The sequence below is a fragment of the Plutella xylostella genome, chromosome 10, assembly GCF_932276165.1.
Source record: "Plutella xylostella chromosome 10, ilPluXylo3.1, whole genome shotgun sequence".
In the NCBI taxonomy this organism is placed as follows: Eukaryota; Metazoa; Arthropoda; class Insecta; order Lepidoptera; family Plutellidae; genus Plutella; species Plutella xylostella.
In genome coordinates, this window is record NC_063990.1 from 6,540,664 (window position 1) to 6,567,435 (window position 26,772).

General features: G+C 37.8%; 2 protein-coding genes across 5 annotated transcripts in view; one reads left to right on the forward strand and one right to left on the reverse strand.

The window, feature by feature from the left end:
• Positions 1-21,805, forward strand: part of LOC119693749 (inositol-trisphosphate 3-kinase homolog) — a 77,822-nt gene extending 56,017 nt beyond the window's left edge. For 3 of the 4 annotated variants that reach the window (XM_038118159.2, XM_048623728.1, XM_038118162.2), the window contains 2 exons: positions 20,182-20,325; positions 20,635-21,805. In XM_038118159.2, the coding sequence (XP_037974087.2) occupies positions 20,182-20,325; positions 20,635-21,534 (1,044 nt within the window). In that variant the 3' untranslated portion in view covers positions 21,535-21,805. Of the gene's footprint in view, positions 1-19,779; positions 20,068-20,181; positions 20,326-20,634 lie in introns of those variants that run through there. The other variant, XM_038118161.2, reaches the window with a different exon arrangement.
• Positions 21,806-22,971: 1,166 nt separating this feature from the next.
• Positions 22,972-25,873, reverse strand: LOC105392493 (protein claret segregational). Its single transcript, XM_038118157.2, has 3 exons — positions 25,670-25,873; positions 25,338-25,379; positions 22,972-25,075 (listed from the first exon to the last, which is right to left on the reverse strand). Exon 3 carries the CDS (start codon positions 25,072-25,074, stop codon positions 23,170-23,172), a length of 1,905 nt encoding a protein of 634 aa, XP_037974085.2. The 5' UTR covers position 25,075; positions 25,338-25,379; positions 25,670-25,873; the 3' UTR covers positions 22,972-23,169.
• Positions 25,874-26,772: the final 899 nt, after the last annotated feature.

Below are 26,772 nucleotides of genomic sequence, written 5' to 3' on the forward strand. Positions count from 1 at the left end.
AAGCAAGCAGAGTACTTAGCATTTGCAAACTGTGTGAAATAACTTACGGAAGCCGAGCCGTTCTCTCTTGTATCAACATTGAATGAGGAAATCTAGAAAGCCGCTAGAATTGACCAATGCGATATGAGATATGAGGAACCTCGGTAGTTGCGTACAGTTGGCAGCGAAAACACGTTTACAATTAAACTAAACATCCTTATCTACCTAAGTACGATACACCAACACGGAAGCATACTGGGAATAAAGGAGTTTCTATGGTAGGTAGGTACTGTAGTCGAATAATTCGCGAACGGAAAATCGTAAAACAGCGTTAGTCCTTGTTTGAAATAGATTAATTTCAATGACAACTGCGATAACGAGAACAAAAATGTGTCCAGAGAAATAATATTGACAAAGTTAGCGAATCCTCTTGTTTCTGTGTGCAGAGAAGAGCCATCTTATGCAGGTATACTATAATATTATGCATATAAATTATGTTTATGCAACTCCTTTATCTCGCTAAGTGATTACTGATTAGTCCGATTACCTAGTAGGTATATATTATTATTAATTATGCACCTACATATTATGTAAGTAAGTACATGTATGTATGTATGTGCATGCGATATTTGCTGGATCAATACATTTACATGTTCCTTATCATTATCAGAAGCAATAAAAAAACCGTAAACAGTCATTTGTTTTGATATTTCTTTTATAAACAATAGAATTAAAACTTGGCTTAACCTGGCTTAACTAACGGTTGACATTTAAAATTTGGAATCTGTTTTTTAAAGAAGTTTTGTGAGATGCGTGGGATCTCACAGTTTAACTAAAATAAAGATAGAACGAGGAAACTATCGGGACGGTAAAGCATTCCTTTATTTCCATACCACAATAAATACTAAACAGTTTTCTATATAATAACATAAAACTGGACAAAATAAAAGGGGTTTACGCACCTTTAATACGTAAATGTTACATGTTCAATTCGGAATTGTGTAAATCCGCGTTTATTACTTTGCCAAGGACTCTTATCACAGTTATCACTTATTAACAATTCAACACTAGTAAATATTTAGCCATCTCTCTTTCACTACGGTGACTACGGTCCCTCTAGTTTTTGTCACCTGCACGATAGAAGAAGTATAAGAAGAAATATATAAGAGAAATGTATAAGAAGAAATATACAGTATTTTATCTTATTTATAAGTGATAAGTCAACTATCACTTATAAATAAGATAAAATACTGTATATTTTTTCAGCACGTCCCTAGGTACAATTGTACATAACGGCATGTAAATGTAATAAAACTTATTATCTCGTACTGACCACGCTCGAGTAGTCAAGGTTTCGCCACGGTGGGTGCACGCGGCACTTAGGTGATTGTGTAGCTATGTAGCAGAACTGGTTGCAAGTACATAACGCACTATATTTTTGATTGGAGCAGCCCATATCGGTTTTATTAGGTACTAGAGAGTTCATATAAACATGATATTGGCTAGTGGTTGCTTTGCTTAGGCTGAGAAATAAAGATTATAGGCCCATTCGCATTGTAAATTTACAAATTGGATTAATTTAATTACTTAAGCCAATTTTAAACCATAAAAAATCAGAGATTCAGTCAAAGCAAGACATTAAAACTTTAAAACATATAATTTATGTTATGTTACTGATTAGTTGATTACTTAATTAGTGTATTATTAGATTATTACTCAAAATAAATTATAGGTATAAAAACCCAAGTTATACTTTGATAACTACTACTCCGAGTCTGCGCAGACTTTGAGATCAAAATGTGAGGAAGGAATTCCCCCGTGGTGGTAGAAAAACTGTTTACCTGCTATTGGCAATACTAAATTCATTATTGTGGTACCTAATACCGCGATATTTGGAAGTTTCATCAACATTAATTACTTATGAATATTATGAGTAATATTGTTTCTAGGGTTTCGTTCCCGTGTTCCCGGGAATTCCCGGGAAATATGTCATTCCCGAAACCGGGAAAAAAATATCATTCCCGGGAATTCCCGGGTATTATTTTTCATCGATTTTATGCTATATTTTCATCTTTATTTATTTGTTTCTCTTACCTAAAACCAAAAAAAATATCGGCTTTTACATATATGTGACCAAAGAGTATGTAAAAGCTAACGGTAGTGTGACGCCTGTCATATTTTTTACCCGACTGCCAAAGGAGGAGGGTAATGTTTTTCGATTGTATGTATGTATGTATGTTTGTCTATTTCTTTGTTCCCTCCTGTAGCCTAAACGGCTTGATAGATTTTGATTTATGAGGTATCGTTAGAAGCGTATTGATGGCGCAATGGTTATAGGCTATGTGACGTTACATTAAAATGTACATAGCGCCCTCTAGAGGACATAACGTTATGATCTAAAAAATAATATTTTTCCAACTATGCCGTGTGGGGTATCAAATGAAAGGGCTTGATTTGCACATTACAAAAATATGCATATTGTAGGTATTTAAATAACAACACCAAAATTATTGAAATAAAAATGTTCATGAACTAAAACCTGACTACTGACTTACTGACGTAAAATTTCATAAAATAAAAACAACTAAAAAGTTACAAATAAAAAAATATAATTATAAATAAACAAAAAACCCGACTGCATGCTAAAAAGATGAAAACAAGTCCTAATGTTAATGGAAAGTATCGCAGGCGGGGACCAACTTGACCGCCACACAAGGCCGTTTTCTAAGTAACATTTAGCTAAATGGTGAAACCTCTGGTGGTCCCCGCCCACGATACTTTCCATTAACATTGGGACTTGTTTTAACCTTTTTAGCGTGCAGTCGGGTTTTTGTTTGTTTATAATTATATATTTTTTATGTCCTGGTTTTGTGTCCGCGTTTTTATTTTTATAAAATTACTAACACAGAGAAAAAACTTAAATAAGAAGTAGGTTGAGCGATAAATCGCTGAATGAATTAATTTTTCTAAAACATTGCTTCAAGTGTAATTAATTTTGAATAATATTATATTCAAACTGTTAATCATAATACCTTTGGTTTAATTTACAATTAAGAAAAACAAATGATTTTGCATGTAAAATAAATCATTATAATTTTGGTTTTTAATTTATCTGACTGTTGCTTTTTTCTACCTATACGAGTAATAAAAGTACGAGTTATAAAAGTATATTTGATTTAATTGTTAGTGTTTTAATACCCGAAAGTAGCAAAAACTAGCATTTAAAATAAATTCCCGTTTCCCGGGAATTCCCGGGAAATCTTGAAAAAAATTCCCGTTTCCCGGGAACAGAAAAAGGTCGGGAAAAACGAAACCCTAATTGTTTCCCACTGGTACTTTTGTGATTTATCTCTTCAGCCAATTCTGTGGTTCGTACCAAAACTATATTTTCTACTGTTGATATTTTGTTTTGCTGGAATTATTAAATAAATGTGTGTAGTTTTATGGAGTCGTTAGTGCAAATGGCTGTTTAGCATAGTGAACCGGACAGGGTTAGTGTGTTCGTCGTTTGACCTTATCGCATGCGTCAGAGCATCCTCTGCTATACAATATCGATATCGCACACCGGAAATTTGCATAAAAAAATAGATAAACCATAATATCGTTCCGTTGTGTGCCAAAGACGGGAGATAAAAACGTGCAAATTATATTTTCTGCTGGATGTTGGTCGTTCAACAAACATATTATCATTAGTGGCTATGTTTGGCCATTTCAGGTGCGCTGAAAACTTTACTTTTAGACTACGGAAAATTATCTTAAAAAAACATCTAAAGGCTCGTACTTCTTATCTAATCTGCTAATTATGATAGACCTGACCAAGGAACATCCGTACTTCTACGACCTGACCTACCATATTTTGTCTTTTTTTTCATGCTATTGTCTCTAGAGCCCAGACCATTTACCAGCTTATTATAAGAGTCGGTTCACGTGCTCACAGATAAACTGAAGATATTTCTATTTTCGGTAAATCACCTGTGTCATTTATTTAATGTACAAACCATTTTACTCAAACCGTCGGTCGTCTTCAAGTAATTACGAAGATAATTAGTTTCGTCTCTAACTGGTGCTGCCCGTTATGTTATAATAAGTATAATGAAGACTGTGCAAGATGATTACTTGTATTATTAACTGTCTCCTACTCCAAACTGTAATCTTAAGTCTCAGCAAAGTACGAAATCTATCAAACGTTGAACGTTATTTCTATTTTCGCGTTTAGGGTAAGCCCCCTACTACTAGTTACTATTGGGTGTCATTTAAACGATCGCCAATTAAATCCGTTTTGAATTTGCTAAATAATAGGTTTGAAGGCAAAATAGTAGATTTGCCAGCAAATTTTTGCCCCCAAACAATTTTAAATCAATTCAACAATTAATCACTTAAAATTGCCGGGATTTATGATCAAGTGGCAAGTTAACATTTGTGTATATATTTTAATAGGTATGTCCACATAACTCGATGTTATGTTTAATATTTAAATGAAACAAAAAATTAAGTTTAAATCATCAATATTCTTAATTAAAAACAACATAAACAACCTTCTTCTAATTATAACTTAAACCTTAATCTTCTTCTAATCAAAAGCAATCTTATTGTAATTAAAACTTAAACTTCCTCTTTTCATCATCATCATCATCAGCCAATAATCATCCACTGGTGGAGATAGATCCGCTCCCAAGGAGTGCCACAACATTCGGTCCTCTGCCTTCCTCATCCAACCACTATCGGCTATCCGCCTAAGATCGTCAGTCCAGCGGGCAGGAGGGCGTCCCACGCTCCGTTTGCCTGTTCGTGGTCTCGACTCGAGAACTCGTCTACCCCAACGGTTATCGGTTCTTCGGCAGATATGACCAGCCCACTGCCTCTTCAGCTTGCATATTTTGACAGCTAAGTATGTCGGTAACCTTGGTCCTCTGACGGATAATCTCATTTCTGATACGATCCATCAGAGAAACTCCAAGCATAGCTCTCTCCATAGCACCGTCTCCGCTAATTTGTAAACTCATGTATTAAATTGCTAACGAATTATAATGTTTTAATAACTGGACCAATCATAATGTAACTACTGCAATGCTGATAAAATATGAATTAAAAAGAAATCGCAACATGCGACCTAGAGTCAATATATTTGCTGGCAAATCTACTATTCTGCGGGCGCAGTTATTATTTGAGGAGCAAAAATAATATTCTGCATACAAAGTTTTTATTTATGTAATGAACTCAAATTTTTTGGCAATCCATCTATTATTTTAGATTTTTGTATTGATATTATTTGCTGATTCATACCAGAGGACACTTTTTATTTATTTGAGGACAAAAATATATTGTTGCGGTTGATCTATTAATTTGCTGATACAAGTTGATGACAAAAATAAACTTTGCTGGCAAGAAATATAGTTCCCGTTACTATTCTGTGCTACTACTTAGTTACTTACTCATTGTTCATTGTAACAAAATCATAAATACTCGCCAGTATTAGTTCAATATAAAGTACCTAATATAAACTCGCTCTAGCGGATGCCCGAAGCGGATGCCCGCCGCGTTCGTGTTCTTTTGTTTTCCATCAAACATGCATAAACAAAACCCTAGAAGTCAGCTCCGGGAGGCACTGAAACTTTCTCATTCATAAACATGTTTTTACCTATATTATAGGTTTGATACGAATATTAGCAGCTCAATTTGCGGCTGAACCCAAGTGCCACGTATAATAGCTATGTGCGATTCCTCCGTCGTATCTCGAGCAGTGAGGTGCTGAGCCCTGGGTGAAGGGGCATCTCAAAGTCGGTCAGGTCGTGAGCGCCACAGTTCCGCATACAGGCTGCTTCCTGCCGCGCCGCCTGCGCCTGCGCAGCCCCTGACACTTCCGTACATTCTGCTCCAATAAGCCGTCAGCTCTGCCTTTGTCAACCAATGGGAAATATGTGCGTCTTGACAGTTAAATTATACCTAATACGCCTATTCTATATTTAGTTGTGATAATGATAACAAAGTGATGCAATGTTAGAGCCTCTTCAGTCATTCGTCGCCATGATTAAGATATAAAAGAAATTTCTCACTGAAGTAATTCAATAACAAGAATTTTTAATGGCCAGCAAAGCAGTTGTTTTGCTGATGTTGCGTTGCCACAAGGCCGACTGGTAAGCTTTATTGAAAAAGCAGGTTGAAATGTTAACACAGCTCATTGTCAAGGATGGCTGCAAGTGTAGGTCGGAGTGGAAGTGTTCTGTGGCCGAATACGTACTAACTACTCAAAATAATGTTAATCAGTTAATTACAATTCGTCCTCCAACTAATGAGAACTTCCTGCTCGCAGTCACAGCACTCGTCTGACGTCAGAGATTAATGTAAATCCAGCTTTACATTTTAACTACAACTTTACATTTAGACGTAATCCAATACCATGATTGAGGCGCCTGTTTTGTTTGTACTCTTAAAATATTCTCCCACTGCTGGGCAAAAACCTTGAATTTTCCACCCATCCCAAACCAATGCGGTCACTGAAAATCAAAACCAAATTTAGAACCTCCCCTTAAATTCGATTAAAAATAGAAACAGCACAACTCCATGATTAAAACCATTAAAAGCTACTTCTGGAAGAACAATGTCGGTGACTGGTCGGTGACGTGGACGTGGTGGAACAAAGAGAATGTCCGCCGCCGCCGCTCCACTTTCGCTCCCGGGATGCGCGCACGCACGTCGCCCGCACTCACGCGCCGACTTGCAAATGCAACTATATTTAGCAGATGTCACTGTCCATGTATTTAGCACGGAATAAGCTGAATGCTTTAAGCAACTTACGAAATTTGCTGCCTCACAAGTAGCGTTTAATGTCGAATGTTAAGTGGTACGAAAACGTGCGGCAATTCGTCGTTGTCTCTTGTAGCTGATTCGTGGAAGTGTTGTGTACCAACACTACCAAAGTAATGAAAGTTAACCCACACGAATTGAAAAATAAAATATTTATTTCCTTACAAGTTACACTGAATTTGTTAAGGACATAATTACTGACAGCAATATAATGTTTGTAAATAATTAATTTGAACCTACTTTTTGATATTGCTGATACCCATACGAACATTATTCGTAGCGATACCCGCGCTGCGTAAAGGCGTTTCCAAAAATATATTTTAACCTTTTCATTTATAAATTATAATTATTTATTGCACTATAAATAAACACTTTTGATTTTTTATTGCTCCTTAAAAATTTTAGTAGACTCAAGTTTTCAATTGTATACCTACCTAACTGTTTATGGCCCTATAATGCTACTCGTTTGTGCAACTGCTGAGTACCTATATGGCATAAACAAATATGACGTTTTCTTTTATACGTACAATCTTCAATACATCATATAACAATAGGTCTATGACTCCCACTATCCATTCATAAAGAACAATATTAGCTTATTCGTCGGATATCGTATCAGTTTAACAACAACGAGTGTCAGGCGATGGTTGACGTAATTTTAACCAAAAATAAGTTCAGTAATCGCATATCCAGTCCAGTTTATCGTGCAACTGTTATAGATACTTATCATCATTAGATAGCCTCTTGACAGCTGTAACTATATTATTATACAGGGTGGTTTTATCAGTGAACTCGTTGGCACTTCGTTGTACCGGCATCGGCATCGGTATATATCAACAATGTCAAAGGACTGCTTTTACATACAGATTTTCCATCATCATCAGCCCTTAATCGTCCACTGCTGGACTTGCACCTCTCCCAAGAAGCGCCATTTTTTTACTAAGATTAAATACCTGCTATGTAGGAAATGTAGAAAGAGTTCGGGGATTGGACCCTAATCCTGAAACTTTGAAATTTCAGTGCAAATACAAGTGCATGATATAGCAATAACTATTAACTATGTATCGGCCTGAATACGATTAGAAATTAATTTCAGGCAATGGAACTATAGTCCAGTTGGCAATTTGGCAAAAATACCTATCACCCAATGAATAATAAACATACACCGTATCAACGGTGTACTTACACCATGCAGTGTATTCAGCCTACCCTCCGACATGTAGCTTTGGATTCAAATAATATCTTTGCAAATGCTATTGAAATATATGAGAATTTCATACAATAAATCACGCTAATAGCGATTTTGATCTAATTACACACGTCGTCGGTCACAATTTCCTACCTGTAACACGTTAAAGTTATATCTAACACATGACACACAGACATGAACTCGTGAAAATGATCACACTAGGTAACACCCCTATTTTCAGTCAGAGATGAAACGCGCCTGTTCTGACGTAGGTTAAAGGTTCGTGCACATTATGTCGGCCGCGGCGTGTCGGGTCGGGCCGCATCGCAAAAATCGCTTCTAAGTTTTTCATAAAAATGCGGCCCACTGTGCCTCGCCTTGGCATTGTGTGTGATATGATGTAAGAGGCCTTTTCTGAACGCAAAAAAGTTCGTATAATATTGAAGTTCATAAAAAAATAATTGTTATGAAAAAAGCATTTTAGTTTGAAATGTCTTGAAGCGGCTTATACACTGCTGCGGTCCAACATTGTGTGCCTACGCCCTTACGATAAAAAGATTCACATTAATTCAGTCGGTTGTTTCTGTGTTACACACTGTGGTATTTTATTTATTTATCCGCAGTCCGCGGCGGCGCCGTGACGCAGGCGCATGATAGCGCCTCAAATATTAACCATTTTCCTCTCGAATGCTGATTTTATAATAATATTATTGAAGTCGTGATATGTTTTGTTATATTTACGACCGACAACTATTAATTTAACCTATTCAGTCATCATAATTTATATTAAATAAATAGAAAATACATTAAATATGTTTATCTACATTGAAATATGTATTAGGTATGTATCATGGGGTTCAAAACAATTTTTATTTTACGACAGCTTAATTCTCCATGAAATCTATGTTGGTCAAGTAAAATTTTACTATAGTTTATATAACTTACATTGGTTTTAATAAAATACAAATACTTACTCACTCTATAAAAACACTTTTAATGTGAACACTGAAAATGTATAAATAACGAATTTCAAGCAACGTGAACCTGTCTGAAGGTTATGTAACGTTCTCGAAAAGGAGAATGTTTTGTATTTAGGTATTATACAATACTTACAATACCTAGTTTTTGAATTCTGTTTGGAAGTTGTAGTGATTTTGATTGCTAATTTGAGAGAATTTCGTTTGCTGATTCAAAACGTTTCTCTTCCCGTCCAATAGGTTTTCGATTTATAGAGGTAGATATTCGATTATATTTTTAGTATTTCTTTAAATTATTAAGGATAATTATGGTAAGTCTGCAGTTCTATTCCGAGTTCAACATAGGTAAATAGGAAAAGATACACATTCTTTTTATTGATAAAACAATAGGCGGCCTTATCGCTGAAAGCAATCTCTTCCAAGCAAGCTTAGAATGGGATGATTTAGAAGTCCATCACAAAAATTTAAAGATTTTTCTCTGCGTAGTATTGTGATAATAGGGCAAACAACAACTCATACATAAGTAGGTACCTAGATGGTTTTTAAGTGCACAATATAAATGAGAGCATCACGATTATCGAGTAGTTATCGAGTGCCGAGTGCCCAGTAGTAACACGCGAATGCAATTAAATGACGCTAATTGCGGGTGCCGCGCTATATCCATAAAAACAACTGCATAATAAGGAGTGATTTAGTTACATTTTATTTAAATTAAATATTAAAAGTACCCACCTAGGAATAACACGGCAAATATATACGGGTACTAAATAAATTTAAGGACACCACTACTTAAAAGGTAGTTCACCTCACAAGAGGGGGACGTGCTTTAAATAAAACGTAATAAAAAAAGGTCGCGATAAGAAAAAAAAAACATTCAAATTCACTACGATCGAGTATGTCCAAAAACAAGATTTTAAATTGATAGAAGTCAAGAAACTTTGTTATTCTATACCTACTGTCGAAATATCCTTTGAATAATGCGAATATGACGCTTGTAACAGCCTTGGATCAGTGAGCGATGCGCCTTATTTCGTAATCGACACCAGGTGAGCGCCCGGCGGCCAGGGCTTAGTACCTATGTATTGCAAATTAAAATATGGCTATTAACGATATGAATATTGTTGGCTCTATGGGATAGTAGATAATTCTTACATGCAGAATGGAAGGCCACAAAAAACATCAGAATTAACAACTAACAGCATCTTCCCGTTCCATAAATACGGACAGAATAGGTGTAATTTTAATTTTAATTTAATTTAATTTTCTTTATTTGGAAACAAACAGCTTTATAATATTTCACTTATAAACTAACATTAAGTTCATACACAAGCCAATAAAGTTTCACAAAGAATTTAAACATTAAAACAAAACATCACTAACTTATAGTAGGTACATACAACAACATCATTTTACTTATAATCTAAAATTACATATAGTAAGTTCAACTTTGCACATTTTATACGGAATCAGTTTTTAAGGTGTAGCTAGTTAAGGTATGTAATCAATAAATAATTAATATACTTAATACATAAGTAGGTACGTAGCGGAATACATCCATTATTTAATTATTAAAGCATTATGCATTGTAGTCCAAACACAATAGACAATCTGCTACGGTACGTGAGCGAAAATGTATGTGCACAAGTAACTTCCTAACATTCTTCTTATTTTTGCATATAAATACTTACATATTTTATACAACTACGGAGTTCAGTTGGTGGCCAAGCTTAGCTATATCTAATAGAGTTAAGTTAACTTAAGTTTCAAACTGGCTTAACGTCTAGCCGGAAAGTTATTGTTTTGTAAAAATATCCTGAAAACGGTAATGAGAATGAGCACATGTGCAGAGACCTAGGTCTTTGGGGATAGATATCCTAGGTATCCATATTAACTTCATTCTAAATAGTGTTTTTCACAGGTCTTCCTTTACTTTTAGGTGTCTGTTGTAGATGACAAAGATGTTAAACAAGATGCAAGATTATGAAAGAACAGGGTTTAGCTTGTAACAAAGAACTCTGTATACAATGTAGGGTTGACGTCACGCGTACGACTAGGCCAAGTGAAAATTCTACGCGCGCAACTTAACCGAATAATCTCTTTTCACCTATTTATGCTAATAGAACTAAAGCTCTATATTCCACTGCTTAGGTGGGAGTTGGAACTGACTGCTCAACGCTTCACTAATGTGGAAGATTTTCAAATTGAAATCACATCACTATATATTTATGTACCTAGATATAGTCATAGTATACTTTAGTATTGCAGTCGGTAGCTCATATTAGGTATGATTTTATGACATTGGTTGCTTATATCTACATAATATTATTATATCCGCATAAAAATTTGTCCTGTTTTCATGTTTTTATTGAACGCCAATGTTACCAATATTTTTGTTTTGGGCTTAAATGCCATAAGTACTTAATTTAAGTTAGAGTATCTGCATCATTTGCCCTTAGATTTGCGTAGATGCATTTGTATACATGGGCCATTTCAAATGAGAAAGAAATGAATGAGTCATCGAGTGGATCAACCGAGGCAGTTGGAGGTAAAATCGTGAGAATTGTATATTGTGTGTCACTTGTCTATAAAGAACACGATTCTTCATTCATTCTAGAAGGAATGATAGCTAAGCCTGAATAGTACAACACTTACCTAAGTAGAGTAATACCTACCTAGCCTTCCGTTGGAAATAAATTAAAAGGCAGAAATGGTAAAAAGTAAGAAAATATAACTGAAAGCATTTGCTTTGTTAGATAAAATATAACTAACACCTGTGCAGTGCGTAGGCTGTATTGCATCAGTAATATTAGAAATATCTTAGAGTAATTAGCTAAATCCATGCCTGCTTTCCATAGAGATTTTAACATTTTGTACTCGCAGTTACCGTAAGTTTCACATTTATTATTAATTGTCGTTGAGTAGGACTTAAATTTATATTTGGGTAGATTTACTTCAGTCTTAAACTGGATAAACATGCATTATGTTAATTGACTTAAGTTAGCTTAACATTAACAAGTGAGTGAGACATTTTGTAGATTCTTCCAATCATAGTTTACTATAAATAGCATTTCGGATCGTGTTGCTGACTAGATAGACACACGTATTTACATGTTATTAATGAAATTTAGTAAGATTTTCTTTTGTTTGCAGTCACATATATAATATACTTACCTAAATAGATTACAATATTAACATTTGTTGTTGATCGATTATTTGTAGGTATATAGATAAATATGTATTCATATAAATATTTTTTAGTTATCTTGGTAACATCGTCGGTATGTTTTGTTTCGATCCCAATACGAATAGTTATCAGGCATTATTTACCTAGGGAATGCAACTAGAATGTGCGGTGTAGTGTTCAATTCCATTATGTATTCAGTCACTCCAGAGATTTCAGTTCAAATCATGAGTGTGTATTCTGTAAACGAAGGTCCATAACTAATATCCGTTCGACTGACATCAAAAATGAGTCAAAAAGGAGTCTATAAAACTGCCTGACTCATTCTAGCTTAACCAAAAACGAACAAGAGAGCCTGTCATGCAATTAATCGTTGTAGTTAGCGCAGCAAAGACCCGAAACTTCGATTTTCGTAAGCTAGTGCACATCATGTAACCCGCATGGGTACTTCCGGCCCCGCCCGACTTGCCTGTTTTATTTGTATTCGCGATGAGACACTTCCGGTCGGCCATTTTATTAACATCTGACCCCGTATTGTCTTAAGCCATTATCATCTATACTAATTTAAGTTATAACTTAGGAACAATAATAGTAGAGTTATACTTAGAGGTAGTTATAGTTCTTTACTTTACACTTTTCTTGCTAAGTAGGTATAGTACCTTGATATTACCTGTAGGATAAGAATAAAATAACTACTGAATACAGTAAGTCACTTGCACGTGATTTGTTTGACATGATAGCATAATAAATAAAAACTATAACAATACCCACCATTATTATTAATTTGTAAGTACTGTTAGTACATGTACAGTACAGCCCAGCTCTTGTTTGCGCGTCATTATGACTAGCCCCGGGAATAACCTGGAAACAGTCTGATGTTTATGAACAGAATGTCTCACCAAGACCAATCATTCCCACATGGTACCAATTTGATAAACTCCAGGAAAATTGCAACGCCTACGTATGTTACTATCGAGGAATTCGCTCGTATGTAGTCTTTTCGAGTTGCGCACATAATTATTGTTTTTTAAAATAGGGACAGCGTGGAGTTCCCCGATGGTACATTGATTAGTACATATAATATTATGTACTTATTTCTAGGAACATTCGGGAGCATGAAAACAAGCCATGATCTGGGGATAACCACGTTCGGCTGTATTATCCTGTCAAGTTCGCATTGAAAAGAAACACTGTACCTAAATTGAGTTTCTGGGAACTAGGAATATGAATACGTACTTAGTTACCTACTGCAATTTATGTATTTATGGAGTAGGAAATATTTTCAGGTTCACTATAATTATGTAGATATTATAGGCAAAGTGAGGTTAGAATTAGGTTGGTGTAAGTATTTTCTTTATTTAGTTGGTAGGTCCATCTCGCGGGGGGCCGCCCAACGCTGCGCTTGCCGGTACGTAGTCTCCACTCTAGGACTCTTCTGCTCCACCGACCATCAGACCTTCGAGTAATGTGTCCGGCCCACTGCCATTTCAGCTTACTGACTCGATAGGCTATGTCGGTTACTTGCGAGATGGACGGACGATATAGTGAAGTCCGCGGGGAAGCACTGGATGCGGGCCGCCTCCGATCGGACAAGGTGGAAATCACTGGGGGAGGCCTATGTTCAGCAGTGGACGTCCTATGGCTGAGATGATGATGATGATGAGTTGGTAGGTAGCTTCTAGCTTCCTATTTATATTTAACTTCAAAGAGGTTATTTTTTTAAACGCTTCTCACAGTTATTTTAAAGAATGTTTCGTTTTCGATATCTTTAAATAAACCCCGTTGGGTTTGGAACTCATTAAAATCGGGCGATCTTGTACAGCTAACAGCTGAACTAATAGCCGCGTGTGGTGTCCACAAACACCGCTCTGCGTCACGCTCCGTAGCCGAAACCACTTGAGTAAGTAGATGGATGCCACTGTTATTCATTACATTTACAAAGGCGTCTGACGCTAGCGCTTTCTTTGAACCGATGAATGAATTTTTAATGACTCATCGCGCTACGAACCAAGTTAGGTAACTACATTATATTAATTTAAATTCCACGTTGTTTTCGAGTCAACTAACGGATGTCCTTTCGTCCCGACGAAACTAAATGATAGAAGGTTTGTCGGAAGGGGATGCTCGAGGAGTTATCTTTCGACAATGCTCCTCAGTGACCGAGCCAAGTACGTCGAATAAAAATATATTTCAGTTTCAGTACTTTCAGCGGACCAACACTCAGAATCTTCACTAAAGGTGAGACCTATTGGTGCGTGCGTTGCATCGTAGCTGCCATATATGTATTTTTTTATGATAGTTCCTTTCGGACGAAAATGACGCAAGGCAATGGGGCCTCACCCTAAAGGTAGTGCGATGCGAAGCTAGCACGGAAAACCTATAGTAGTATACCTATACAGAATATAAAATAGTTACTTACTTTGTTCGCAAAGGCATAATGTGTTGCATGATCTTGAATTTAAGACTCCAAAGAGAGCATGAATCATGTAATAAAGTGAATACATACAGATTTGGTTCTACATATTTTAAACTTGCTATCTTGAAACGGATTTGCTCGATCAATTTTAGTGGATTATTTTACAAGTAGGTACGTAGAAAAAAAAACATAGAAAACCCTAATGCTAGTTTTCGAAATAGTTTTTTCAGACTATCTATCTAGTAAGTAGTAAGTACCTAGGTATATCGATGAATAATTATTTTACTCCATTATTAAAATTTAATATGTTCTTAATAATTAAATATGTTTAATGCGTAACTTACCATAAAATGAAATTTAAGAAAAAAAATCGAATCATTTTACACAGATAGATAGACACTCCCTGAAATTTTGTTAATACATATGTATACTTACGTAGAAAGAAGATTTATGTACATAACTTGTTTAGCTTGTTGATTGTGTGTTTGTCACTACTTTTAGTTACATGGCATCTACTGAAAATGTATAGAAATTATGTAATACGAATTCATTTGGTGATTTTTAATGTTTCATGGTTTTGTAACTTGATAGCCGCATAATAATAAATAAATAAAGGTTTATAATTACACAACTGGAGTCAAACAAATTAAATGTAGCAGGCATTTATTTAAAACATTGGTACAATAATCAGTTAATCCAAAATGAAAAACGTAAAAATCATTTTAAACTGTAAAATTAACAACGGTAAAAAGCGTAAGTTGTAGGTGCATGATTTGCAATATGGGTATTTAATATCTATTTATTATAATAATGTCCGAGACGGCTATGTGGTTATAGATCGTGATGGTTGGCGCGTGCTACCATCGCGCAGGGTTGCCAGCTGGGGAAAATAGCCTTTGTCCATGAGCGGAGTTTTCATGATATTAAACTGTAAAACTATAAGATTTGAGTAAATAATTAAATATTGTTTAACAACTTTCCTACTTAATATGCATTTTCTTCAAGTGCCTTTGGGCTGCCAAATAGCCCTTTCACCACCTTCCACCCAGATATTTATTTATGACCTTTACATCATTCTTCTACCTATTTTATTTGAAAAAAAATCAATAAGTTCGTAAATACCTATAATATACATATTTATTGAAATGTCTGCCATTTGTAGGTATTTTTTATTTTTATGAAGTGCTTGGCTGCCAGCCCTATTTGGGAGTTGATCCTCGGATGCTCGGACGGTAGATATAAACTCTTAGCAGATGAGCTCTAAGCATATTTGAGCAAGTTATTCTGCGGAGAGCGGTCGCGACCGAGCAAACATCGGAAAAGTACGGGCCACGGGGCAAGACAATGCAATCGCACATTTGTGTGGAATTCAACCTGTTTAGAGGGTAATCTCTTAACCATGGCTGAGTGCGGCTGCATCCTAGTAGGCAGCACTGGGTGACTAAGTAGCAAGCTACTTAAACTTAAATAATACCATGCTCAGTAAAGATTTTTTTCTTCAACTTAAAATTCGTTTACGTCCAGTGTACATATCAGATGTCTTATTTATATACCTATAGACTCCGCTCTTCTACAGCTTGAAGATTTATTTATGTGCCTGTCAGTTAACTCTATAATTATGTAATTTGATAATTGAGAACCAAACTTCTCACACCACCAATAACGTAATTCACGGTTTTTTACCCATTTTATATATTTGACCAGGTGGGTACAGTTTTAGCATACCTATAAAATAATATCTAATTCTAAGAGCGATGCTCTGAGAGACTTAAAACTATAAAATTCCCTGTTGAGCGTATTTTTTTTACAAACTACTCTCCGTTCGATAAGGGGCTCTTTAATTACTCTAGGTAAACTATATCAAGATAACACACATGTTTTTTATTTGTACGTAATCTCGTCGGCTGTGTATTCAACGGCACACCCCCACCATAGCGGCAGACCGAACATAACAACTTTTAATCTCTTAATCCAACAACGCAATAGGAGCTTTGCGAGAAAAACAAGAGCACAAATTATGCAGAACACTTGGTATGCTGGTCGAGATGTGGATAGATGAGCGCATGGCGAGTGCAACCGATCTAGGTACTAGGAGCTAAACGTCCTCGAGACTGCATTAAATCCACGCGCCGGCGGCGTCTGCGCATAATGCAGCTTAGGATACTGCACTCCGACCCTGACCTGACCTGCTTATCTCACCCTGAGCATCACCAGACCCTCGTACGAGCGAGACATCCGTCATCACCACCAGACTCTACATATATTACCATACATCTCTATTGTCATGATAACAGACGCCTAATTAAGTCTACACGCGCATTCCTGTTAGACGTAAGCAACTGTTTACTTGTAAATACTAGCCTACATTCTGAGCATAGAGCACCTGGCTCGAACAGCTTAATAGCCATGTGAAATACATTATGATATGAATATGACTGGACTGGATATGCGACTTTTGCATATTTTTTGCTAATGCCGTCATAGGATAGTACTGACGTCCTCGCGTTGGTATCAACGCCTTCTGAGTGCCTACGTCTTTGAGCAAAAAATATGAGTTATCTTATAATTCAGAATATGTTTCACACTCGCCAACAACAGCACGTCTTGAGTTAATCTCAATGCTATTAACTCTACTACGAGGTAGCTACTCGTTGCGGTAACCATCGATAGTACATTGTAACATTGTATTAAATAACTTGCTCTAACTGAAAGGATAAATTTAATATCACTTAGTTAAGTATGTAACTACGCATCTTGTTATTTGTGAACTTTTTCAAAACCTTTAGGTCCGTCTACCTAAGTTAGCAGCATTAGCAAAGCGCAAACCCCAGATAATTGGGCTGAGCAGTCCTAAAAGCACTTCGAAAATATATGTCGCGGAGAATTATGAAATATCCCCCAAATTACAATTTGGTGAGAACTTAAAGCCGTTCGTGGGATCGCGTCGGTAATCCTCCTTGGAAAACAAATGTTTAATTCATCGCCAGAGTATGTTGACTGTAGGAGCCGACTACATTAGCGATCCTCTGCTAGATCGATCCTAGATTAGCATTATATAAAGTCATAGCTACCTGTGCAGGTTTATTGTAGCACTGAATATGTGCATTATTCAGTGCACAGAAGATGGAGATGGATGTTATTATTGTAATCAACGTTTTGTACAGAAGTTACCCCTCACTGCGATTGAATGATAAGTATTTTTCCTTGAGACAGCCAGCAAGCACGAATATCACGTCACGATACATATATAAGGGATGAAGTATGTAGGCGGCTAGGCCCCTCACTCATAGGAACCTCACTGGCGGAGACAGTGTATTTTATTTAACTGCCTATAGGCGCCTATAGTTTTAAAACTTTCTAAAAGATGTGGTATTAAAATAATAGCGGTTTGTCATACAAGAACTTATGTAGATAATAAATACCTCTGTAAGTACCCACTACCCAGTCTACATAAACCGTCATTTTACGATGGTAGTAAAAATAAGTGTTAAAGTAGCTTTATTGTTAGTATCCTAAAAACAAATAAAATTCATATCATTACTTGAATTAACTAGTTTAGATTTTTACCAGTTTACGATCGGTAACTCAGCCTTTACATTACCTACTTATTTTCCATTTTTTACTTATGGGTAGGTACTTAATATATAATATTACTTAATATAATAATGATAGGTCCGTGGAAGAGCATCAACACCTATAATTTTACAAATAGGGTTCAAAATATAGGTAAGACCTACGTCAGCCACTCTTTTTGTTATAGGACCTACATCTTAACATGCACGGCGCAGCGATACAACAGCTTAACTTATATTATTATACAGCTCAATTTAGGTGTAATGACGTACCGAAGTTTCAACTTTTGAAAGTTGCCGAATACATTTTGTATTATGATAATGTTGATTTACTGTGGGACCAGTTAAGGCTGTGTCGGTTGCGTCACTGAGCCCTCTCCCTTTTGCGTCAGTACCTTGAAAAGGCAACGTCACGTTTCGGCACGTTGCACTTTTTGAACAACTCCTAACCTAGATTGTTTGCGCAATTAGGTCTTATTTACGTCAAGCTGTAATGTGATATGATGTTATTGTTGATACTATCGCAGTTTATTTTAGGAGGTAACTTTCCAGTAGCGCATGTAAGTGGATAATACTTATTGTAAGAGCCGTAGGTTGATAGCCTCTACTTATACCATGTAAGTAGTTTGGAAAAAAACGCATACTTATCTACTTACCTAAGTAAAAAAGTTATGACTTATGAGGGACGGACGGTACTTTCCGTATCACCTAATTATGTAAATAAAGTTAATAAAAATATAGGTACATAGATATAACGATATGGACGCTAGGGCTAGGGCCTAGGTGAACAGTATCTTACCTAGGTAAAAACCTAAATAATTTTATTAATTAAATCATTAGGGCGCACTGTCTACTGTGACTCATTCGTCACAAAAACAGCTAATTTCGTATGGAATTCGTAACAATTGAACTTATATTGTTCTTAAGAAAGTTAAAACGAATGTTTATCTAATGTATATTCAGTAAGTTACGCCACGCCTTCTTCATTCATTAATTTATACAACGATCATTTCTTTCAAAATTCGTAAGAGCCAAGTACATAGTTATAGTTTACCAATCGCGGGTAATGAAGTAAAATGCATTTGAAGAACTGCCACCTACCTAGTTTTTACAGATTTCGAAAAATGGAGGAGGTTCTCAATTCGTGTGTATGCATTTTTTTACTTAAATGTATCTCAATTTTTCTACTTCCATGCTCCAGTCTTTATCGATATCTTCGCCATTTATGGACCGAATTTGATAATTTTTGAATTTACGCATTTTGAAAAACTTTATCAATGTTAGGGTGAGACCGTCCGCCTGTAAAATGAATATGCTCCTAAATGACTTCAAATTTTAAACATTAGTCTGAATGGTACACAAGTTAGTGGTCCCACTACCCACAGTACACCCACCAAGTCTTGCAGTTTCAATTCAAAAGATCAACTGACGGATGGACTAAACAACACCATTATATTCAATGTGACTCGACCTACGTAGTCATTTTATAATTTGTTCTACCCACTGTAACAAATTTTCATAAGCACAAAATCTATTGCGTGCGTCTTTCGTAACTTATGTCACTTGAGAATAGTCTTGACTCTTGACAAATGATGCTCACGCCTCGAAGTCAAGCTTTTCAATGCACTTAGCAGCCGGTTGTGAAAAAGTCGGCGGGAACTGGTCGCGGCGGTGAGGCTCGCGGGGCGCGGGCCGCGGCGCGACGTCACTCGACTCGAGGCCTCTATATAACGCGCCCTGCCCTCCCTGCCGCACACTAGCTCGCTCGCAGTCGCCGCGCCCACGTCTCGCTCGCTGCTCGCGCCACTGCTACTCGCGTATCTCGCACACTACTCTACAACAACTACAACATGACCGTCACCAGCAAGATGAACAGCGTCTCCCGCCAGTCCATGCTGGGCCGCCTGGGCCCCGGCGGGCTGCTGTACGCCGCCAACAAGATCATAGCGGTACGTCACGCACTGTGACTAGTGTTGTTCGATACGTGCAAGTGAACTTGTGTCCCGTGCTGTGTTTGTGCTCCGTTACTCAGTTTCTAAAGGTGTTGTCTTGGTTGTCTACAGGTCGCCGCACCTGGCAAGGAGGATGAGAGGTGGCGCAAGGAGGGCGCTCTGTTCCGCCGCTGGGGCCGCGCCGCCCCGCAGGAGGCGCCCACCGCGCCCCCGGCCGCCACCACCCCCTCCGATCTACTCAAGTTCCTAGCTATTGTAAGTACTATTTAAATTACAATGTTAGTTCATTTCATACAATCAGTTAGCTAACTAACAAAAACAACAGTTTTTTAAACCAGTTGGTTGAGTGGGTGTCGGAAATTTTCATTGAGTTTGTTAACAAAAAAACAAACAAACCAGCATCATTGAGAAGCGACTTTTATGGATAACTTGGGTGTTTAGTTTTTATTTTCTTGGTGTTCTAGAAGTCTCAGTCTGGCCAATATTAAAAGCCCTGTTATCTTTCATTTATTTTATTTAATTTAATAGAAAAACGGAACTAACTTGAATTTTGTATTGTTGCAGAATGCTTTAGAATTATCCGCGCCGGCGTCGGACGCGCTGCTGAAGTCGCGGTCGTCGGAGTGGTTCCAGCTGGCGGGGCACCCGGGCTCGCTGGCGCCGGCCGGGCCGGGCACGGTGTGGAAGCGCCGCGCGCCGGGCGACCACGCCGCGCACTCGCCCGAGCGCGACGCCTACGAGGCGCTGGCCGCCTGCCCGCACATGCGCGCCGCCATCCCGCGCTACTACCGCGAGCTGGAGTACCAGGGCGAGCGCTTCCTGGAGCTGCAGGACCTGCTGCACGGCTTCCGCGACCCGCACGTCATGGACGTGAAGATGGGCACGCGCACCTTCCTCGAGGACGAGGTGAGCAACGAGCGCGCGCGCCCCGACCTGTACGACAAGATGGTGCGGCTCGACCCGCGCGCGCCCAGCGCCGCCGAGCACGCCGCGCGCGCCGTCACCAAGCTGCGCTACATGCAGTTCCGCGAGCAGCGCTCCTCCTCGGCCGAGCAGGGCTTCCGCATCGAGGCGGTGAAGCTGCCGGGCCGCGCGCCGCTCACGGACCTGCAGGCGGTGCGCGAGCCCCAGCAGCTGGCCGCCACCATGGCGCGCTTCCTGGGCGCCAACGAGCGCGCGCGCCGCGCCATCGTGCAGCGCCTGCGCGAGATCCGCGACCTGTTCGAGAGCTCCGAGTACTTCAAGACGCACGAGATCGTCGGCAGCAGCATCTTCATCATCTTCGACGAGGAGCGCGCGGGCGCGTGGCTCATCGACTTCGCCAAGACGCGCGAGGTGCCGGCGGGCGCGCGCGTGGACCACCGCGCTCGCTGGACGCAGGGCAACCACGAGGAGGGCTTCCTGTTCGGCCTGGACCGGCTCATCGCCATGATGGAGGCGGTGGAGACCGACGTGTCGCGCTGAGCGCGCGGAGCCCCTGGACCGGCCCCCGCGCCCCGTGTGCCGCCCCCGCCCCCGCGCCCCCGCCCCCGAGTGGCCGCCCCCCGCGCCCGCCCGCTGCCGACAGCGCTCCGTGATGTGAGCTCGAGGTGTACAGAAATAACTATTTTGTTGTGCATTTGAAAAGAATTGCGATGTATCGCTAACGTTTTGATCTAGTCTTTAATTTTAGATAGGATATCTACTATTGTATAAAAATAATTAATGTATTAAATACTTTTGATAATTTCATAAACCTTGGTTATTATTTTTATCCCGATCTCAAGAACACGAAATTATAGATAGGTAGGTCTAAGCCCTAAGCTAAATTAGATAATTAAAACGAAACTCTGCTTAAGAGCATTATTTTATCTCTCATAAGTGAGAGTGAAAATATCATGAGCCTTACCAGGCAAGTTGAGCGAGTCTATAGCTGTTGGCGTGGGACAACAAAATCTCATTCCTAAGTACGTAGAGAAATAATTTGAACTACAGATCATCAGAAGAAGTAGGTACATAAAAACTGTAAGTATGGCAGGCCTATAAAAACTGTAAGTATGGCAGGCCTATCTTTTAGGCACACGAAAATCTCTGAAGTAAAATAAAAAACCTATCTACATTAATTAGCTATTAATTCACGAGTCTTATCAGTGATACAGCTGAACAGAGACAGAGACATCCGACTCGGGTACCAGCCCGACTACCTGATTAATATTATGCCAAGAAATGTAACTACCTTTTGGAAACTAAATTAAAATATTTTATAAGGGAGACAAATAGGTATATGTTATATAGCGCTTTTGTACCAATATTTAGATCACTTTGGGTTCAATGACCCAGCTTCAGACCGAACACTGATAAAAATCGACCCTGTAAGTGTACCTACTGATTGAATTATAATACAAGTAGCGACCTCTAGTGATAAATCTAAGAACTTTAACCAACAAAGTCTTGACATGTAAGCAAATAAAAAATTATATCTTGCAACTAGAAAATGAGAAATTATTCACAGTTCATTCCAAAACACTTCATAGTTCTGAAGTGGGCAACGAATACACTTTTATGTACCTTGTCAAACTAACAAACCGCCTATTATTTATTTCAAACATGAACAGTTGGTTAGTTTGACAACGCACAAATGTGTAATCGCTGCCAACTTTTTAGAATTATAAAGTAGTATGAACCTAACTGTACTAAAACATGATTTAATAATTAGATTATTAAATAATGAAACAACTACTACTAGATAAAGTAATTAACTGTGAACATAATGGGGCACTTATAATATGGCGCCACTTGCGGCAAAATAAGGCAACACACACTATTACTGGTAGTTAGTTGGTACCTACTGTACAACCGAATCTATTTATTGTTAATCAAATTAATCATATGTAAATGATAATGAATGCAATAAAAACCAAATTCACATTAAAGTATACATTGTATTAATTATAACTCAGGAAATGGTTGATTACATTCAAAAGCAACCACTTCAGTACAATACAAACTAAGTAAAACTAGTAAATTAAAACATAATCGATACAGTCTAACAATAAACAAGAAGTTCTAAGAATATAAAATGTCAATTAGATTAACAGCATTACAATACAATTACATAAGTCAGTTGAATGAATCAACCATGGTTATGTTCTTCTTAGCCTTAACAGTTCTGCAGCTGTTTACTTTAGTGGCAAACCTGAGAGAGTTAAGCGTCTCATTGAAGCATTCATCGAATTGATTGATGTTGACCAACATGAGGGTCTTGGAGTTGCCGCCGAGGCTCGGCATCAGCAGGTGAGTCAGCTTGGAATTCCTGTACGGGATATGGGACTGGTTCGTTTGCAGCGACAGGATGACCTTCGACAATTCGGACAGAGATCTGTTGATATGCTTCGTTTCATCCATTCTCTGTGTCGTCTTCCCGCTCTCCGACCCCGCCAGGTCCACCAGGTTGAGCTGACTCATGAACTTCTCTTTCCGCTGCTCGTTGATTGCCGAGATCTTGATCTGAGTCACCGAGTGTGACCTGGAGCTTCTCTCGTTGTTTAATGTGGCAGCTGTTTGTCTGTTACGTTGAGCAAATATCATCAATCTGATGAAGTCATGAGAGTTCTTCACCTCCTCCTCTTTCAAGTTTGACACATACACATCAGCCCCCTTGGAGTTCACCATTTTGATATCATGGCTCACTTGGTCTTTGCTGGAATTGAGCAGATCGTAAATAACTTCATTGTAGATCTCCAAGAAAGATGCCTTAATGGTGAGTTCCCATCCCATCCTTTTCAAATCTTCAATGTAAGTAAAAATCATGTTAAAAGCGCGTGGAATTATACCATATTGCTCTGTTCCAGCCCCACCTTCCATGGTAAATGTTTTTCCAGAACCAGTTTGCCCATAGGCAAAAATGCAGACATTATAACCATCCAATGCCGACTGTATCATGGGAGACACTTCAGCAAACACATCCTCCTGACGTGAGTGACGGGTAAAAATACCATCAAAAGTGAATGATTGCTGCGCTTTCCCTTTCCTTGTGGAGTGTGATGCTGAATTCAGTTCAATCTTTTCAACTTCAATAGAACATTCATCCAGCACATTTAAGTTGAACAGATTCTTTGTAGCTTCTGACTCCAATGGCGGTCTTATTCTACAGTAAACTCTGATGTTGCCTTTTAGGTCTTGAACAGTATTGCGCAGTTCTCTTTGTTCTTTGTACATGTTAGCAAGAATGTTTTGTAGACTTTCAGCATCAGTTTTGTACTTAGAGATCAACTCTTGAGCATCTTTATAGTCCAGCTTCAGTTTGTCGTGTTCAATTGATATTCTTTTCAGGTGTTCAGTCAATACTCTAAGAGCCTCTGCTTCTTCTTTTAGTCCAGTATGGCGCCGTGTAAGGTCATCAAATTCCATTTGTAATTTGTCAAACTCAGCAGATTTTTTCTTCAAATTGTCAGCTACTTCTTGTAATATTTTAGTTTTACGGTGGAGATCTTCAATCTCATGGTTTTTAAGGTCACAGTCCAGTTTAATCTTGTCATACTCTGCCGTCTGGTCTCTCAAGTCATTCAGGCTGTTCAACAGCTTTTCCTTCAGCAGATCCCTCTCACTTGTACTGCTTTGTGCTTTCTCTTTGATTTTTTCATAATCATCAGATATTTCTTCATGTTTTTCTTTAAGATCTGTAAATTCTTCTTTCATTACTTTATGTTTTTGTAATAAATCATTAAATCTAGCTTTGTAGTCATATGGTGGGATTTTCGGTGCTACCACTGATGGTTTTTTTTCAACTTTATTTAGTTTTGGTGGATTGGGTGCAGCAGGAGCAGTGGCAGCTCTCTTGAGGCGAGGCGCAGGGGCAGTCGACGTAACACCATTTCTCAATGGTTTAGTATGGTTGAGAATCAAATTTTTCTTGTCAACATCACTGAGTGTGCTCACTAGATTCCTTCCAATGGACCGGGTGTTAGACAGCCCTGGTCTGTTCTCTTTGCTGGTTGAAACTGGTAATTTAGTTATTCTTGACATTCTGGAATATAAATAAATTATTATTATTTAATGTAAGTTATTTAAGTACTTAACTGTATCAATTGCAGGTATAATCAGGTACTTGTATGATGTATATTATTTGGTAATAGCATGTATGGTATGGTGAGACAAGGAGTTTAATTTATATAGGTGCAATGTGAAATTATAAATATATTTTATATTTGTAGAGATCTGGTTATAATAACATAAATTACCTCTACAACTATTCAAGTACATAGTTCATTAAATAAAGCGCTACACACCTTAATTTCGAGCCAACTGTTTATGTTGAATGGTGTTGGCAGCTGAAATCAAAATTACACCATTAATTACTTACGAATATCATAATACGAAGTTACTGAGCCAAGTATGTTATATTCAGAACCATAGGTTTTCATAGGGTAAGCTATAATTCTGCATTAGGACTATAGGATTTTAGGACACAGATTGTAAACATACCCATAGACTGAAGCCGGTTTTAAACCACAAGTATAGGTATTTAGCCCAAGTTTTAATATTATGGGAAAGAGTCTGTAACGTATAATTTGAACCTCATACTGAAGTTTCGTCACCATTCTATAATAAGAATAAATACCTGTATCCCTGATCGATCAGCGACAATAAATTATTAAGCATTCCACTGTTTAACTTAGGTCTATTTCCACAGCTCACAACACTTCAAACAATATAAAATCTCAATGCAGCAAATTTTACTTCGGGATAATATTTTGTAGTTTTTCGATTCAACGACAAACGGACATTTTCAAAATTCAAACTGTTGAAACTGACATGACGCGTTCCTAAAAGTGATACCAGCTTTTCATTTAACATTTTATGTTTATGCAACTCTACACTCACACACCCATAAAAGGATCACAGAGTAGGTAAAAAGGATAGGGAACGGAAACAATCAAATATAATATTGGGGATGAAATGATGGGGAATAACCTGTCTACTGGCTGTCCACGACACAGGCCTAGCCTAGTGTGGTAGCCCTTGTTATATCTTACCTTTTAATTTTGACCAAACACTGCAACCTATATTTTTGTTACTTTCAAAATCTTTAGTTTAGTTAAATAAATATTTTTTATTTTTTTTCATTTTGAACAAACACATTGTTTTCGATAAATTCCCTAACAAGTAAGCAGGTACGTTGAGCTTAGGGAGTCACCCGACAAGCTAAGTACCTAAAACAAATAAAAGCTACTGTAGGGTCCAAGTGCACAAATACGACCGGCTGTGAAGATGCTTGTGATCGTTTGACTCGCTAGCTCAAAGCCTACTTGTGCGATCAGATCAGATTATGAAATCTATCGTAGACTTATTGAAAGGGAATATCTAGTCACCCACGTATACCCACACAAGTATACCCACAGTCAAACCATATTAACATTTGGTTTTGTGGGATGTATGTAATAGCATAAGTTGTTTTCTTTGAATAAAGATTTATTCTATTCTATTCTATTCTATTCTATTCTAGTAAATTTAATGTTAAGACATTAACTTTGGCTGATGAGTAATGAATCACATTGCAGCAGTCCGTGATCCAAAATTTATGAAAATCCCAAATAATACCACTTATAAAAGCAAGGCATCCGTACAAATCATAATACTATTAGGATTACTTTGAAGTCAGTTATTGTCATGAATCGAATTAAGAAAAGTATCGAGTGAATCGAGTCTATCCAAAGATATTAC

Coding starts and splice junctions, on each gene's coding strand:
- LOC105392493 (XM_038118157.2), bottom strand. CDS start 25,074: ATGTCAAGAATAACTAAATTACCAGTTTCAACCAGCAAAGAGAACAGA.